The sequence below is a fragment of the Falco biarmicus genome, unplaced genomic scaffold (genome assembly GCF_023638135.1).
Source record: "Falco biarmicus isolate bFalBia1 unplaced genomic scaffold, bFalBia1.pri scaffold_27, whole genome shotgun sequence".
NCBI lineage: Eukaryota > Metazoa > Chordata > Aves > Falconiformes > Falconidae > Falco > Falco biarmicus.
Window position 1 is genome coordinate 1,276,196 of NW_026611833.1, and position 18,283 is coordinate 1,294,478.

Below are 18,283 nucleotides of genomic sequence, written 5' to 3' on the forward strand. Positions count from 1 at the left end.
AGAAAGCTTAAGGTCACCGTCTGACATGAACTTTGAGGAACAGGCAGGCCCCTCAGAACCCTCAAAACACATACAGAAATCAACAGCTGGACATTACTAATACTCTTCAATCTTGACAGCAGCTTACAGAGAACCTCTTTTTTCCCCTCTATAGAAGCTTCATATAAATCTATCCCCAACCACTTCACTTCTCTGTATCTTCATTTCTCAGCTCTCGTGTATTGGATGGTTCCTCCTTTTATACCACTCTCATTCATGTCATCAGTGCAATACTTACATCAAAACCATCAAATACTTTAGACTATTCTATAGGGCATAACATGGACTAAGGAAAATAGATGGAAAAAAGTTCTAGAGAAGAATCACCTTTCTTGATCAAAGCTTAGACTTGGATACCTTTTTTCTGTTCTCTGCTTAGATCTGAGGACTAATATCCCCGTTGCCAAAACTTTCCGCAATTCCGAGGGAAACATAACAAACCAGAACAAATGAGTATTCTTTGGTCCCATGCATGTAACTTACACCGGATACATTGGAGGAACAAACTAATTTCAAGAACGGACAAACTTTTAATTGTCTTTCTACGCATATACTTTACCTGTCTTTCTACTACGTCAGTCTCGTATTTAAAGACTTGTTCCCTTAAATCAGTACGCTTGGCATTTAAATCCTTGTTTCGCTCTTCTATTAGATAAACTTGCTTTTCTGTATCAGCTCTAAGTTTGTTGAAAATGTCATTAAAACGCTCCTGCCCATAATCCGCTATTTTTTCTTTCATGATCCTCTTGTTCTGCATCTCTTCCCATTGCTGATGGAGTAAGAAGGTTTTCACTCTGGAGCTGGGCCAATCGCTCCTGCAGGGACTCCTGTTTTATTACAAGTTTGCTTACTGGATCTTTCTCAAGTTGTTGAGCATGATCACATTCCTTTGCCCGACACTGGCCTTGACTTAATTCTTTTTTGTCATTTCTAAAAGCAAAGCTTTTTCTCTGAGCATTTGCTTCAACTGGTGAAGCTCATTTTCTAGCCTATTAGCTTTGCTTTTAGCTTTACACAGCTGCAGAGACAAGCTCTTGTTGGTTTCTTGCACGTCAGAGAGGTCACGATGGAGCTCGACTTGCAAGTAAAGGCATTCATCACGTTCTCTGGGAAATCTTCGTTCAGCATTGCTTTCTGATGACAAATGAAGTTCAAGTTCTTGAACTGCAGCGTTCAGGGAGGAACGCAATGATTCAATTTCTGTCTCTAGTCTGTCTTTGCTTTTGTTTGTCTGCTCAAGTTTGGAAGTCAGCACTGCAGATTCTCTCTTTACTAAGTCCAGCTCCGCGTTGAACTGAAAAAACATTTGTCTTAATGCTTCCTTGTGCAGTTTAAGTTCCTTTTTGAGAGCTTCATTTTTTTCTTTCAAGGTCTCATTTTCCTTTAAATATTTTCCTTGTTCCTCCTGGTGCCTAAGTCTTACTTGAGTGAGTTCTAGCCTTAGCATAGCAATCTCATCTTGTAGTAACTGATTCTTGTACAACAGATCCTGTTCTCTATCAGTGCTGGATTCCTGAATGACAGGGAAAATGAATAAAGAGCCAATTGGGAAATGAATCTACAAAAAACCTGCAGCAGTAAACTGCATTTTAACATTTCTAGTACCGAAGCATGACTTCGAAGATGAAGTTTCAGGCAATAAGCTACTCTGTGAACCCATGCACATGTACAACGTACGTACCCAACGGAAGTGCAACATAGCCTTAAAACCTAAATGAACATCCCAAATATACAGTTACGGTTTTTTCCCCCCTTAAACCAGCAACCAAAGCTTTTAAAATGACAGCGCTTTCTTGTATGTGCATGCCTTTATAATACTGCCTTTAAGGTTGAATTAGTTGTGCTACAGATCTAGTAAAAACAAGGCCAGAAAGGGTATTTTCCTTCTCAAATGTCTTCTGAACACTTATCCTTTTGTATTACTGAAAGTTAGCTATAAGACTCAATCACCCCCGGAATGCAATAGTCCTGTATATTTCCTCTTTATTGTATGTATAACTTTTTCCCACTTAAACACATTCACCCTACATTTATTGGGCAGCACAGCCAAGAACAAAAAGGCTTCAAGGCACTGCACATTCTTTAGGAAATTCAGTAAACTCTTTTCAAGATCTTTTTTAATACAGTGTTTATGATTGCTTTTTCTCCTCCAGTTACTCTAACTCTTACAGAGAGTTGAATTCATTGCTGAGAGTCGATCATAAAATTTTAGTTATGTGGAGGTGGCAAAGAAAGGCATACTTGAAGTAAGTTCAATAAGGGAATAACTAATTAAAAAATAAAAGCAATGGAAACACAAACACTGTCAAACAACTTTCTTCCTGGTCAACCTTGCCATAGGTAGCTAGGTGTTTCACTGCTAGAAAGCCTAAAAAGCGATGACAAAATGTCTATGAAATGGAAAATAACAGATAGGTTAAGAAACGGTGTAAATAGTGTCTTCTATTCGCTTCCGACTTGCACAAGTAATTCAGGTACATACAGGAGTGATGCTGCTTTCCAGAACTTTTAGACATAAGAGAAAACAAGAAAGGTATTTACCCAGATAAGTTACACTGGTAAACAGTAAATAAACATCAAGAAACAGAAAAAGTTATGTAAGATTTATTATGACTTTAAAACAAACATGGTGAAATGTAATTTATTAGAAAAAAAATCTGCTTACCTCTGATTTTTTTCCGATAGATCTTCTTGTCTCTTCTTCTAGTTCCTTTTGTCTCCCAAGGTGGTTGTTCAAAATTCCTTCTTGAAGGGCTCTGGCCCTCTTTTCCTGAGAGAGCTGTCTCTGTGTTTCATCACGTTCCTCTTCAACCTGCAGTAATACAATAAAACTGCTTGCATCTTAAGAAAAAACAGAGCTAGCAATACATCTTCCCATTCTCCCTTGCATACTTGAAAACATTTTTGATTCCCCACCGTTATGATAATCCACCTATAAATAAATAAATTTAAATTTTCTTATGAAAATTTAAGAAGGCGAAATACAGGATGTTTTGTAGTAATTCAAAAAAAGGTCAGGCTTTGCCTGAAATACAAATGAAACCTAAATTTTGAAAAAGGAAAAAGGGAATAATAAACTGCAAAGCAAAAAAAAAAAAAACAACCACCCAATTGTGAACCAACTGTACTCTACTGTTCTCAAAATTTGACAACTGTTATCCAACGCCTCTTCCGTGAACAAAGCGCCTCCTTCTCTAGGCATACTGGAATACAATTGAAAAGAAGCAGAAAATAAGACAAAGAGTTTAATTCATTATTTAATAGACCTGTTTCAAGAGCCTTCTCAGTGTTCTTAACTCCATTTCTAAATTCCTAGACTGTAACTCAAGTTTCTGTTTCTCCTCCATCTCTTTACAACATTGATCTTCTTTCCTTCGGAGGTCTTCTCTCCTTTTCTCACACAGCACTTCTACTCTGAGCCTCTTTTCTTCTTGTTTCAAAGAAGATCTGGGATTTAACGGAGTATTTGAGAAACAAAAGCACTGATATAAAAGTAGATATTCCACATGATGAACTTGCAGAGACAACTCAAACCATAAAAAATGTTAAACGTTTTCAGAGTTCATATTTTTACTGTACTTTTCAACTTTTTAAAGAATTCTAACTTCATGCCATTGTGCATGGTATCAGTTGTACAAGATACAGAAAAAAAAACTTTGAGTGATTTATCAGTTATTTGTAAGTTTGTATAGGGAAACACACACCAGTGTGCACACTTCTATAATAAAATTTAAAAAATCCATCTTCATATTACAGCCATTTTGCTGAAAAAGGAGTTTGTTGTCTCATCAGATCAAAGCATCGTAAACTTTTACTATGGTTAGTATACATTTTCTTAGTATACTGAGCATTGCCTACACATTACGGATTCAGTGACCAGAAGCAATACTGGTGAATCAGCACGCCACTTACCTATGGCAGACCCAACAATTTTTCAGCAAGCCTTCTGTAAGTCTAAAACAACTGCTGACCACAGGCAGAACAAGCAGCTTCTGTTTACTCCAGAAGGATGTCAGTGTTCAAAACCAGATTCAGAAATGCATGGGGTTTAAGCTGAATACGATTAAAAACAGTTTTAAACCCCAGTCGGATCTACCTCTGGGAGAAACTACAGCAATTTCATTTTGAAGCTGACTTACAAGGAAAGCCTTATGGAAGGTCAGCTTCTTTACCAACTGAAACAATCAGCAATAAGCACTGACATGGTAAAAAACGGTCCATGGTGTGCCCACGGTACCCAAACAAGCAAGCAGCTTTGTGTTTGATCATTATTTTGACTATTTTTTCCCATATACTCGCAACAGTCAACAAAAAAAAAAATTTAAAAAATCAAGTGTCAGCGTAAGGGAAGAACTGCCAATTGAAAGCCTGCTTTAGAAATTCTGCAAAACAAGAATCAACCACCACTAAAATTACTTGAAAGACTGACAAACGTTTGTATTTGAATGGCGTATATTGCAAGGAAAAAGCTTTACATATAACTTCTAGTGTAATTTCATAAAAAGTGTAACTTTCGAAAGTATAAATTTAACGCTGCTTGGAGAATTCACTTAGAATGAAAATACTACTTCTTTATACTTGACAGATGCTTGAGGATTTTGAACACCTGCTGAAGTCAAACCCAGGCCAAGCTGGGACCGGCCTCGTCTTCCTCGTACTCCCCTCCCCCGCGCTGGGAGGCCCAACTCCCCCAGGCCCAGCTCCCGCAGCCTCCCCTCACAGGGCTGGTGCTCCTGCCCCCGCGCCAGCCCGGCATCTCCCTGCCGACCTCACACGGGCTGGGCAAGATCTCCTGGGCTGGGCGGCCAAAAACCGGACCCCGGGCTCGAGACACAGCTCAGCAAGCCCTGAGGAGGGGTGGGCACTCACTGCCCCCAGTGCCCTGGCACTGCTGCCCCCCAGACAGCCCAGGCCGCTGCGGGCCGCCCCAGCTGCCAGCTCACGGTGGCTCCTGCTGAGCTCGCTCTCTGCCTGGGCCGCCTGGCCCTGCTGGGCCAGCTCCCCAGCCACGCCATCCCACCGGGGATCACCACGAGGAGATCTCCCCTCCCAGGCCAGGGCTCTGCAGCTGTCCTTGCTCAACTGCCTACGGTGCCTGCTGGCCACCCCTGTCGGACGTGATGTCAACAGCGATGAGAAACCTCACACCTCCGGGTCTAGCTCAGGAGTGTGGGGAAAGGGGCAATCCCAAACTTGACCTTTCCAACAAACAAACAGGTAAGCAAACAAATGCTCTAAGCTCTGGTTTGACTTGCACTGGGTGGAGTTACCAGAAATCCTAGTATTATAGGCCAACTGAAGCTGCGAGGACAAAACGAAAAAAAACCCCACACCCAACCATCTCTCAGATCTCTCTTATAAATCTGATTTCCCCGTACACACTCTCTTGCTCTTTTCTTGCTAGAAAACAAAGTTAGAACAACATCCAGAAGACTGTACGTGGAGCTGGTATCCGGACGTTTTTCCCCTCTCACATTATGTACTTCATAGCATAACTGGCCCACGGGATTCAAAAAACCCAAACCCAAAAGACTGGAAACTTCTCATCCTGTTGCCTGCACCATCAGTGTCTTTCGGAACAAAACCACTGACAAGATAATACATTATCAGACCACAATTTACATACTTAAGGCTTTGGATACCCCTTTTCCATTCCGCTTCTTGGTGAGCCAACACGGATTTCAAATCTTGAGTCTTCTCCGCTCTGAACTGTGACTCCTCCCTTTCATCTTCCAATTTCCTCACTTCTCTTGAGAGCGCTTTATACTGATTTTTCTGACGTTCTATTCTCTGTTCCTATTCAAGAAGTATGTTTTGCATTTTCAACAAAGTAGCAGAACCTGTTTTGAGACAGAAAAGACACAAAGCTGCACAAATACTGCCCAATGTATAAGCTGTTCAGTGCTTTGCTGTATTAGGTGCAGGTGGCAGGTTAGTGGGAAGGTCCCTGTGAGAAGAAGCCAGGGGTCGCCCCGTGCTGGCCATGGACGGTTTCAATGGACCCACCGCAGGGCACAGCTGAGCCTCTCAGCCGTGCTGGCAGCTCCTCAGGAAAAACAAACGTAGGAAAGGGCGAAACCACCACACGGGCAGAGAAGGGGAAAAGCATGTGAAAACCAGCCCCGCAAACGAACACCCAGGTCAGCGAAGGAGGAGGGAGAGGTGCTGCTCCAGGTGCCAGAGCAGAGATTCCCCTGCAGCCCCGGAGAGAACCATGCTGGAGCAGATACCCACAGCGCAGTGCTGCGGAGGACCCCGTGCCAGAGCAGGCGGATCCTTCCCGAAGGACCTGCGACCCATGGAGGGCCCAGGCTGGAGGAGATTTTCCCCAAAGGACTGCAGCCTGGGGGAGGACTCACACTGGAGCAGGGAAAAGGGACGAGGAAGGAGCAGCAGAGAAACTGCTACGTCCCGACTGCCGACCGCAGCCTCCCCGCGCTGCCTGGGGAGGTGGCAGGGAAGGAGCGCAGCAGAGCTTGAGCAGGGGGGGTGCCGACGTGTCCTTCTCAGGTTTGGGGTCTTTGTTTCTCACTATCCAAATGTATTTTAATCGGTGGAGTCTGTTTTGCCAGTGACAGTCACTGGGAAGTGACAGCCCTGCCTTCACACTGACCCACCAGCTTTTTCGCCCCGTTTTGTCAAGGAGGGGCAGTGGCAGCACTGGGGGGGGAGTTTGGCCTTCGGCCAAGGTTAACACTTGCCTAATGAAATTTTAGCATAGTTTAAGAGCCCTAGTAAGTGATGCTTATGTTTATATAATGCCTTGTGCACATATGCAAGCATCTTATGACAGTTGAAATTTGTTATATACATGTACTTATTATTTTTAAGCAAAGCCATTATTTTGCTGTACTCTTTGTCATTAGCTGTTGAGGGGGGTGCTGGTTGTGGCTGGGATAGTGTTAATTTTCTTCGCAGTCGCTGGTACGGGGCCATGTTTTACAGTTGTGCCGCAAACAGGGCTGGTAGCACGGGGGTGTGTTCGTTATGGCCCAGCAGTGCCCACACAGAGCCAAGGCCTTTTCTGCTCCTCACCCCACCCCACCAGCGAGCAGGCTGGGGGTACGCAAGGAGCCGGGCCGGGACACGGCTGGGACAGCTGACCCCAGCTGACCCAAGGGATGTGCCATGCCACGCGGCATCATGCTCAGCATATAAAGCTGGGGGAGGACGAAGGAAGGGAGGGACATCCAGAGTGATGGCACTTTGTCTTCCCAAGTATTTGTTATGCGTGACGGAGCCCTGCTGTCCTGGAGATGGCTGAACACCCGCCTGCCCATGGGACGTGCTGGATGAATTCCTTGCTTTGCTTTGCTTGCGTGCGTGGCTTTTGCTATTAAACTGTTTTCGTGCCGACCCATGAGTTTTCTCACTTTTCCCTTTCCGATGCTCTCCCCCACCCCACTGGGGTGGAACAAGTGAGTGGCTGTGTGGTGCTTAGGTGTTTAGGTGTGGCTGGGCTTAAACCACATCAAGGGGATATAAAGAAGAAAAAGCTCTTGCTGACTTTTGATGACCGCATTAGAAGGAGCTGAACTGTACTTTGCAAGAAACTGCTTCTCCAGCTCTGACTAGACAGAGAACCAATGATAACGTAAGGCACATCGGCTGGTAATGCAGGCAACATCTCAGGTTAGGTGACAGTTTCACAGCTTTTGAGGGGGATCTCTAGTCACAAAGAGATACTATATCAAAATATGAAATTAAAATACTTAGGAGTGCCTACAAAGAAATCATGTTTTAAGGGGAACTTGTAACAGCTGAAGACAGAGACTTGAAAACATACCCGTATGAACCACGCTAAGCTCTTCCAACAGCAGCATAGTCTCCTTGTAGGCTGAAGCTTCTAACCGGACATCCTCTGAAGTTGGGTCAGATGAGTGAGTTAAACCAGGGCCATCAGTTACTTCCATTGGTATGCTGACCTACAAAAAATACAGTACTTTCTGTAATTCCACTGTCTAGTATTACAGACCATTACAAATGCAGGAATGATTCATTCTCTCCTTCACAGCCCACAGATTTGTCTCAAATACAATAAAGCTGCGTACCAGCAGCAATTTGTACATCTGGTTGATCACTACATAAACACTGCTCCCATCGAAGTGATTAAAAGCTGATAGAGACTGTTTACCAAGAAACTAGTTTTACAGTACCTCGTTCCTTTCACTCCTGGTTGTTGCTGCAGGTCTAGAAAACAGAAATATATTTCAGTACTGAAATGCTTACTTTGCATTATGAATAATACCTACCGTAGCTTTGAAAACTTAACTGCAGAACTGAATTAAACTAAAATCTGGTATAGTAACTTTGCTAGATATAGTTCAAGACTGAAACAATTATTGTGTGCTATTAATGTCTACTGGAAGGCTAATTTTTCCGCAAGATATTAAGCAAACAGTTGAAATAACTGTTCCCTAAACTTCACGCAAAGTGACAGAAATCTTACAGCTACAGACATGGAGCTATACGGTTACGTGCATTCCCTGTTTAATACCAGGGGTTCAGCTCCCTTCAGTACTGAGAATCCTTCTCCTACAGGTCAAAGAACTGTAATTTTGGATTCTCTGGTGTCCTGGGTCTGGCTGGGATGCAGTTTATTTTCTTCACAGCAGCCCACACAGGGCTGTGCGTTAGATTTCTGACCAAAACAGTGTTGCTAACACACCAGATTTTTAGCTAGGGCTGAACAGTGTCAACAACTTCTCTTTCGCACTTTGCCACAACCCACACAAGTAAGTTCAGGGTGGGCAAGAAGTCAGGAGGGAACAGCTGCAAGAGAAAAGGTGGAGCGGGGAGCAGGGCAAAAAAATCCTGAGGTACCTGCAGTGAAAAAAACTGAGATACCTCACCCTTTTTAAACACATGAAATACTTCTATGCCTGTGCACACACTCATGTAATTAATCAGAATTTGTGCACGTGACCTCATTGTTGACTTGGCCAGCATGTTCAAAAGCACTCTAAACAAAAGTGAAGTGTTTGTCAACACAAAGCGCATCAGGTAGTCACAGGAAAGAACAAGAAAGAACAAGAAAGAACATCAGGTGGTCACATGAAAGAACAAGAATCTTCATAGGCGTCAGGTTTACAAAAAACCTAAACACACAACAAAAACCCAAACTAGCCTCTAGCTCTCAGGCCAATTTTTATCATTAAGTAAGTTTTATTTTCAACATTCCTTATAGGCATACCTTCCTTCATCCTCAGATGTTTCACTGGAAGTGCTCTCATCCGGTACTTGACCATGATTGCCACTGGAAGAGCTCATCTGCTGATGAGCCTTCTGCTTTGAAGGCTGTCTTTTACTTTTCTTTGCACCTTTGGCATTCAGGGCAATTTTACTGCATTACACAGAAAGAAAGAAAAAAAATCACCAAGTGAATAGGTTTATAAAAAATATTTCTGTGAAACAGACATACTTAAGATGATGTCCAGAAACAACCGAGACAAAAAATATCTATGATAAAATCACAGACTTGACTGTAAAGATCGTGGAATATGCCCAAGTATTTAAAACCCTTCCCCTAGGAGTGAGGGGGACACGTGGAATCTGAGCTAGATCCAGGTTAAGCTGGACTATATCCAATAGCCACGGTACAGAAAGCACCTAGAGCAGAGATTCCTTTGAAGGACAGACAGAAAAAGCTCCTGCTTAGGTCTGCATAAAAATACGTGTGCCTTCTTTAGACTTTTGAGATTGGTTTGGTAATATCATCTTTTCCCCTCTCCTGACAAAGGGCATATTAACTTAATGAAAAGGAAAACACCAACTGCACGGAGATCACTAAAATCACCTAGAAAAGGGAGGAGTAGCAAACCCCAAGTTCCTACTTTTCTTTTCTAGGTGGCCTTTTCCTACAAAAATAACTGCTTTCTCCAGTCTTCAGTTCTGGTTTTGAAGATGCATTTTACCTCAGTGTTGACATGGAAATCACAGGAATTTAGGTGGGGGTTTTCTTTTGGTTTCCCCTTTTCTTTTTTTAGAGCAGGCAATAAATTTGAACCTCCATCGTGCGCTTCATTTTGTCAAAAAAGAATTTTTCTTCATTTTTTGAGAAGCAGTGGACTACTCACTATGGCTTTCACCACTGAGGAAACTACTTCAACTACCACAGTATCAGAAAACCTAAGACACTTACATAGCACTACAAATAAGAGCTAGAGATTATTTCCTTAGCTTACCCTTTCATTGGCACTTTAATCAAGTTTGAGCTCTCCCCAGATGAAAAACTCCTTTTGTCTTTTTCTTCTATTGTGTTTTCACTCTCCATTTTCAAACAGTCATTCTTCCTTACAGTAATCTTTTGTTTCATTTGCCAATTAGTGATGTTAATTAATTTATCCACACACTCCTGTTTTGCCACCGCCTGCACTTTTGAACATCTTTGTTTGCTTTTTTCCTTCTTAACCTATAAAAACAGTTAAGCTTCACGTATTTCTAGAAGACAGAAACACCACATCCAAGATTGATTAATTCAGGGTTTACCCCTGAATTAACATAAAATGATCTTCTTTTAATTCATAGAGAAGCATTTTCACAAAATTACACTACAAAGTGTATTATGCCATTGAAAGTACTTTGAATTCACTCATCATGCAAGACATAACAAAAATACAGCCCTTAGAAAACAATAGTGTCTCTTAAAACAGGAACAAGAAAAAAGTGAAAACATTACTGATGGACAAAGCGTTAGGAGGACTGCACAATGTTCGTTGTAACACCACCAGAAAAAAATCAAGTGGATCTGCGAACAAGGAGAGGAAAGAAAAAAAGATCCCAAACCCACAAACACAACTGGTTTCACAGGAAAGAGGAATTTTAGTGAAAGGCAATGAAGACACACCACGCAGATAGCACAGCACATGAATTAGTAGTCAAGACCCTGTCCAGAAGCTATTTTCATTCTTTGATTCAGAATCAGAACTGATGTAATTGTATGGATTTCTTTTTATGGCAATGAAGAGATAACTACTTGCACTGGAACCAAGTGCCACCTATTGTTAAACTGGAACAATAATGCATTCCGTTTTCCAAAAATGGGGAAAAAAGACAACCCTCCACTGCCCTCTTTATTCACCAGTCACCTATTCCCATTAGAACAAACCCCAGTTTGTAGGAAGCATCTTCCCGTCATGACCAATAGCTCAAGTGAACAGGAAATACTCTGCCTGGCTCCAGAAGGCTGCGGGTCTCCCCAGGCTCTTTTACACACGCTCCGTCGCTGCTATCGCTTCAGCAGCGGTTTTACCTCCCAACAGAGACTTCCTTAAAAACATGTTCTGACTTTCCTGAACAGCGGATTGTATCTCACAGTTTCATTGATTTGCACAGCAGAATCCTGCAGTTTCCGTTGAAGCTAACGAAGACCGTGTGCTTTCAAACCCAAGCACATTCAGCACCTCCACCATAACTCTGAGTTAGAGCTATTGCCTAAACCACTACAGGCTGCACACGCTGCCCGTGCCAGCCCTGGCTAGCCCAGCCCTGTTTTACCGATTCATCCAGGCACTTGCATCAGTGCCTCTGACTTGGTGAATTTACACATGAGAAACCAGGCCTTTCTGACCAACACCCATGCTCTTTAACTGCACCGGTTATTTTTAAATTAATGACACATTACTAATTAAAGTGACCAAGACAAGTCAGAACTACAGCTCGGTTGTAGTCAAAATCACATGCGCCGCAGATTTTCCCTGAATTTCTTCACAGCATCACCTATGATTGCTGTTGTCAAATACATGACTGCTGCTTTCTTTTCTTTACCTGCAGAAAGCTTGGCACAACACGTACAATATTGTACAACATACAGCTCCAGCTGACAGTCAGACCAGAATGACCTTCCTGCAGTGCAGGCGGGCTGCATATCTCCAGTAGCACCCACAGCCCCAGCCTGCACTGCTTTAGAGACAGCAAAGATCCGCGCTGATGAGAAACGCTCTCATGCACATGGCATTTCACCTTGTCCATGGATGTGAAACACGGGTTGCTTCGCGAAATTTAATTGTATGGTTTCGTTCCAAGGCAAAACAGACTGTCCAACAACTTTCCACTTACACTAAAAACCATAAATCTTCACCTTCCATATGAACGGGTACATGCCAGGATATGTACTGCTGATGAATTTTTTCGCATGTTGCTGGGGAGCAATACCTGCACGTGTTCATCTTTTTGTCCACCTCTACTGGGATTCCCTCTAGCTGGGTACGTTGCATCTCAGGGTTGTATGGAGGGGATTACCTCCAAGCAGCGGGACAGATCACCCCTGTCGCTCCTAAACTGCCTCTGCTGAGCATCTCGGTGCCTCCCACAGTGGTGGCTTGCTCAGGAAGAGGTGGCCTGTGATGGCTCCTCTCCAGTGCACATGCCCACAGGACCACCGAGCAAAGGACTATCCCACACCATCCTCCCCCTCTCTGAGAAAGAAAGCACGTACCTATCTATGGCTAATCTCCCTTCTGAAGCAGTACAGCTCAGCTGAGACCTCAGACTGCTTTTCTGCAGCACCTGGGATTCTTACCAACACTGTCTCCATGGACTCTACCCGGACTCAGTTTTGTGCAGAGGAGGTGTTTACTGCCGCATGCGCAACAGCAACGGCAAGGGCAGGCAGCGCAGCGATCTCCTGTTACCGAACGTGCTGCTCTGGGACTCCCAAACAGGTGGTCAGTTATATCCCTGGCAGAGTTCTCCAGCAAAGCCACCCCCGATTTGTACCCACCTCAGCTGTACAAACACGGTGTAACCAGACGCGCAGCGGCTCTTTACCTCCAGCACTGTATGTCCCTTTCCTTCCCGTGTCACCACCACCTGCAAAAGCGCTCACGGAAATGAGCAAACCCCACCCGCCAGAAAGAGGCAGGGCTTTCAAAGGGAAGGAGGGTATTCAATGGAAGCTGCAGATGTGCCCTGCCTGGAGAAGGCACCACTGGCAACCCCTCCTCTGTGAGAGCTGGGGACATGCAGAGGGGGAGGAAGGCAGGCGTCGGGGAGGAACTAGAAGCCCTGGTTTGCTACTGCTGCAGTAGCCCTGGCTGTGGGGACAATAGAGCTCGCCATGAAATGACGATCAACCAAAATATTTCAGAGGGGCACAGCAGGGAGCACAAGCTGCTGGGCGTCAGCAAAGGGCTGTGCTCAGCTTCTCTGCGGCAGGTTGTCATAGGCAAGGTGAACACGAAGCACAGGGAGGATCTGCAGTTCTACCTGCCTTGCAGGGGCTTGGCCTGAGCTCCCCCTTTGCAAACCAAGTCACCCTCCCACCACACCGCACAATCTCTGCTTCATGTACGTCCCAGCAACTGGGGTACCACATGCAGAGAAATCTGAGAGGTCCCCCCTGGTCACAGCTCTAGTCATCACTGGTTCCAACAACTTCTGATGCTCAGGGTATCCCCTGCGCCCTGGGTCCTCCCTCCAGGCGCCCCTCCTCCTCTCCATTTGCCCTGGAGTAGACAACATCACACCCATCCTGGGGAGATTTAAGCCCCAAAGAGCTCAGAACTGCCTGAAGCCAGCACAAAAGCCTACCTTCTCTCTGAGAGTTGCAATGTCCTTACACCCTCCCTGTCCTTCCCGTCTCGATCAGAAACCAAACAGGGGAAGCGGTGCACGCAGATACACAGAGAATACTGAATGGGACACACTGGCTCCTCTTCCAACTCCTTTATTGTCTCAAAGGTGTTTTCATTCTGTTGGAGGAAAAAGAGAGAAATATGTAGAGTCCCCAGGTTTATCCCTGGTAAGCACTTTCACATGTTCATTTAGTAAGGCAGATTAGATTGATTCCTCAGAGATTTTTTTTTTTTTTTTTTTTGGGGGGGGGGAGGGCGGGGGAGGAGGGGATTATAATGAACTCATTCAGTTTTTAAATCAGGCTTAGGAGCCACAACTCACTGGCTACGAATACATGTACACACATGCGTGTACAGGACAGCACAGAATACTCTATTTACTCATATGCCTCTGAAAAGACATTTTTTTTTCTATTATTTGTTGTTCTCTGCATCATTTATGGCTGGACTGCATGGACAAGATGGTTTTCTTAATTCTGTGAAAACACTTGCATCTCTTGATGCCTGCACCTCTAAACATAGTGATATGGTCATACAGCCAAATCTGCAAAGCGGATTACTGTTCTTACACCATTCTGGGCATAGCAGGCATACCCATAGAAACACCCCTGATGGCCTAATGGTCATGCCTATTTACACATTTATTTCTGCTGTTTCATCCTCTGTAAAGAACAAGTGCTCCTTTCCTCGACCTGTCTCAGAACAAATCTGAATACTTAAGGAATTAAAACAGATGAGTCGGCCAAAGGAAAATTTAAACATACTTACTTTAACAACGCCAAGGAGTTATTACTAAAATGCAGGCACTTTGACAGCAGGTATCTTACCAGTGCTGTGCAAAGTGACACAGAAAAGCCTCAAGAAAAATCTACTAGAGTTTGGGTCAATACACTAAATCCCAGCACAATGGTTCAAGGGTAAGGGCACTTCAAAACAGAATGTGTCCTGAATCAAGTTAGGAAGAAGACAAAGAACATATCCTGCCGGGAAGATCATTAACGATTAGGAAAACTCGACCAGGCTACTATAAATTTGTCCCAGGTTAGAAAAGGCCAAGAATCTTTCAAAGGACACTACAAAAAAATAACATTTAAGACAAAAGGCAGTGTAGGACCAAATGGAATTAAAAGGAGTCCTAGAAAGTAAATCTTTCAGTGATAAGCAAGCAAGGCTAATAACAATCTAGGGCATAGAAAAGATTAGCTCAGCACCAGGATGCACAGCAGATAGGAGAGCAAATTAGTTCTGTCTTACCAAAAGGTAAATGGGGGGGGAATCTGTACTTAGTGTTTCTCTTTATTTTTCCTGCATCTAATTTTTAACTGTTAAGAGAAATAACACAAAAGCTTTATTTTTGCTAATGCCAGGCAACCAGAATCTGGAATTTAAATTAATCCTTTACACACTGCCATTTGGGGATCATTTCTACCAGATCCAACAAGGATACAAGGGATAGGACAAGAGGAAAAGGCCTCAGGCTGCCCCAGGGGAGGTTTAGATTGGACATTAGGAAAAAATTCTTCACTGAAAGGGTTGTCAAGGACTGGAACCAGCTGCCCAGGGAAGTTTCAGGGTGGCCTCACCACCCCTGGAGGCATTTCAAAGAGGTGTAGATGTGGTGCTCAGGGACACAGTTTAGTGATGGACTTGGCAGTGTTGGGTTAATGGCTGGACTCAATGATCTTAAAGGACTTTTCCAACCTAAATGATTCTATGATTCTATGCTGTTCAAAGTGACCTGCAGTCTTCCTTCAAAAAAGAGGGTTTATACTGCTGTTTCAATTGTTCTGGTTATCGGGTAATCCAGCCTCATAGCACTCTTTAAATTAAAGTTTACAAGCACCAGATATTCCCCAGTGACTGCACTTTAGCTAGTTTGATATTAAGCTAGACATTTTTCTTAACGTGATTAGCAGCATACCTCAAGCTATGTTTGAACATATATTCTTAGGTGAATGGGAGATACTACCAGCTTTTCATTAGACAGAACATATGAGTATTTTAAAAAGCCAAACTCTAACAGAATACACAGCACAAGCATGTCTTTCTGCCAAGATATTTTCTATTAAGTAAATCAAATGCATATGTTCGTTCTCTCCCTCTTCTGTCCATACTTAAAATCCAGGCAAATTTGCAGAACAGCGCAAAGAGCAAGGTGTTAGAACTTAGAAGACCCACAACTTCTCTCGCACATGCTCTTCTGCTACCGGTAGCTACGTGCTTACCTTTGCACTCACATTTGTTACACAGCACACTTTGGTGCCCGGGAATTTGCTTGATTTAGATTCGCCCTGACAGAAGGAAACCTTTTTTCTTAACCGTTTGACCTTGTTTCACTTCTAACTGGAAGATCAGTCCTGCCAGGAAGGAGAGGTGAAACCTCACGACAGCTGGAGGGTGAATAATCTCTCTTCAAACTCTAAAACTCTGCGTATCAAGTTTCCTTTACAATTTGTACTCCACCGGGCTATTAAAAATCTATGAAAAGCACAGCAAGAAATCAAGCCGACCGCCAGTACAGAAGGTGCCAGCAGCTCCTCCTCGTTTCGCGAAAATCCAGCCCTCACCCTGAGGCTGCGGGACCAAATCCTGCGCAGCTGGAAGCGGCAGCGAGCCCTGGCCCCGGGGAAGGGCAGCTCAGCACCCTGCAAGGACGAGGCGCATCGCTCCGCTCCCCGCCACCCCGGGATGCCACACAGCCCCGGCGCCGGGCAGCGGCGGCAGCACGGGCTCGCTGACGGTAACGGCGACCCTCCTGCCTCCCCCGAACGCGTAACGAGAGGCGAAAGCACCGTCCGGGCCGGCGGGCAAAGCACCTGGAGCCGCATCTCCCACCCCGGCAGGCCCGCCACCCGCCGGGCCGCCACCCCCCTCGCACCCAGACGGGGGGCGAGCCCCGGGAAGGGCCGCTGCCGCACCGGGACGTCGCGCAGCCCCTCCGAGCGCCGAGCCCGGCCGGGGCTGGCAGCGACCGTCTCCTCGGGACCTGATGCTGCCGTCCAACGGCCGGATCCCATCGCCCGCCGCGCAACGGATCGAGCGCCCGCACGGCCGAGGGACCAGCTACGCGTGTCTGCGGGGACGGGAGCTGGGGGGCAAACCCACAAAGCTAGCACAGCTCTTCGCGACAGGAAAATACTTTATACCCCTGGAAAAACCGTTTACGATGACCTTTAGTCACACTTAATCCTCACTGGGTCTTACGAGCCTCGTCCCCATTTAAAGGCACAGCGGTCTTTACTTTCACTCAAGTGTTCATGCACAGTTCAAGTAATTTCTGTTTGGTCCCATTAACCAACTGGTTCTCCTTGAGCTTACCTTGTGCCCCAGCTTGCCCCATGGCGTCTGTTCCCCCTCCCGAGGCCGTGTGCTGCCAAGCGCCTGCGACACGCGCTGTCCCCCGGACCCGCTCCGCTGCTTCGCTGCAGACACATCTTTCCTCTACGCTGCCACTTAAGGCGCAGAGCTGCCTTCTGCTGACCACCTACGTGCAAGCCGTCGGTCCGCAACGCTTCCCGGGGCGCCGGGGGCTGCCTGCGGCGCGGCGCGGTGCGGGGCCGGGGGCGGCTCTGCGGGGGCTGCCGGCGGCTGAGGCGGAGCCGCGAGTGCGGAGCCGCGGCGCAGCCCCCGGGTTCGCCCCCTGCGCAGGGCTGCCCGCTCCCTTCCCTGCGCGCTCCCCGGCGCTCGCCGCCTCGCTCCGGCCTCTCCCGGAGAAGGGGTCCGCTCTCCGGCTGGCCAACGCCTGCCCCGAGCCGGGCACGGCCAGCGCCGCCGTCGCAGGAGCGTGTCGGGCCGAGGGGCGGCGGCGAAACGTCTCGAACCTCGGCAGCGACAGCCCCGACCGCGCGGAGACCCGGCAGCGAGCCCGGGCCCCCCGCGGGAGGCGGCTCCGGCTGACCGGCACCTTCACGCCGCACTCGCGGCCTCTGCCGCGGTCGTGCCCGTCCTCCGCAGCCGCTCGGGGGGCGCCCGTCACCCGCAGCTCCCCCGGCTCGCCCGCGCCGCTCCCGCAGCCGCCCCCGGGCAGGGCGGGGGGGGACGGCGGAGCCCTCCCCGGCTGCCGTGCGGGCTCTGCGGCCCGGGCACAGCGGCCCCGCCGGCGCACCCCGCAGCGAGCGCACCGCGGCGCGGGGGGGCGGGGGGCGGCCACCGGCTTCCAGCCGCCGGCTGGCCCCGACGGAGGGGCGGGCGGGGTCGCTCCAGCCCGCGGCACCGGTGCCGGACCGCCCGCCGGCCGGGAGGGGTGTCCCCCCGCCCCGGGTGGCCCCGCGCCCCCCGAGCCGCCCCCCTCTCGCAGCCCGGGCTGCTGCCGAGCTCCGCTGCCGAGAGCCCGAGCGAGATCGCTGCCCCCCGGGCCCCGGTGCCCACCCGGCGCTGGAAAAGCGCAGCCCCCTGCGGCGGGCTTACAGGCACCAGGGGCTGGGGGCTGCCTCTGCCTGCCTGTGCGGGTGTGTACACCGCATAACCCAGCGCTGACCCTACCTGCATGCACACGTGTGTGTGGCGGGCATGCCCGCTCGGCACGCGTGTGCCCACTGGAACACACTTCCTTGGCCGGAGCCGGGGGGGGCTGCAGCAGCCTCCCCTCTCTCCTGGGCTGGTACTGTAATAAGTAACTAAAGGTAATTTGCTGATCGACCAAGGTAAGCAAGAGGAAGGAACCCATCGTG

The 18,283-nt window shown here is 47.1% G+C and overlaps 1 protein-coding gene and 1 pseudogene across 1 annotated transcript in view; both read left to right on the plus strand.

Moving 5' to 3' along the window:
• The window catches only part of LOC130143374 (ankyrin repeat domain-containing protein 26-like), a 279,082-nt pseudogene that overhangs the window by 168,105 nt on the left and 92,694 nt on the right, over positions 1–18,283 (plus strand).
• Positions 12,623–18,283, plus strand: part of LOC130143373 (ankyrin repeat domain-containing protein 26-like) — a 51,809-nt gene continuing 46,148 nt past the window's right edge. The window contains exons 1-2 of the mRNA XM_056326059.1: positions 12,623–12,704; positions 17,262–17,547. Coding sequence (XP_056182034.1) covers positions 12,623–12,704; positions 17,262–17,547 — 368 coding nt within the window. The remainder of the gene's footprint in view (positions 12,705–17,261; positions 17,548–18,283) is intronic.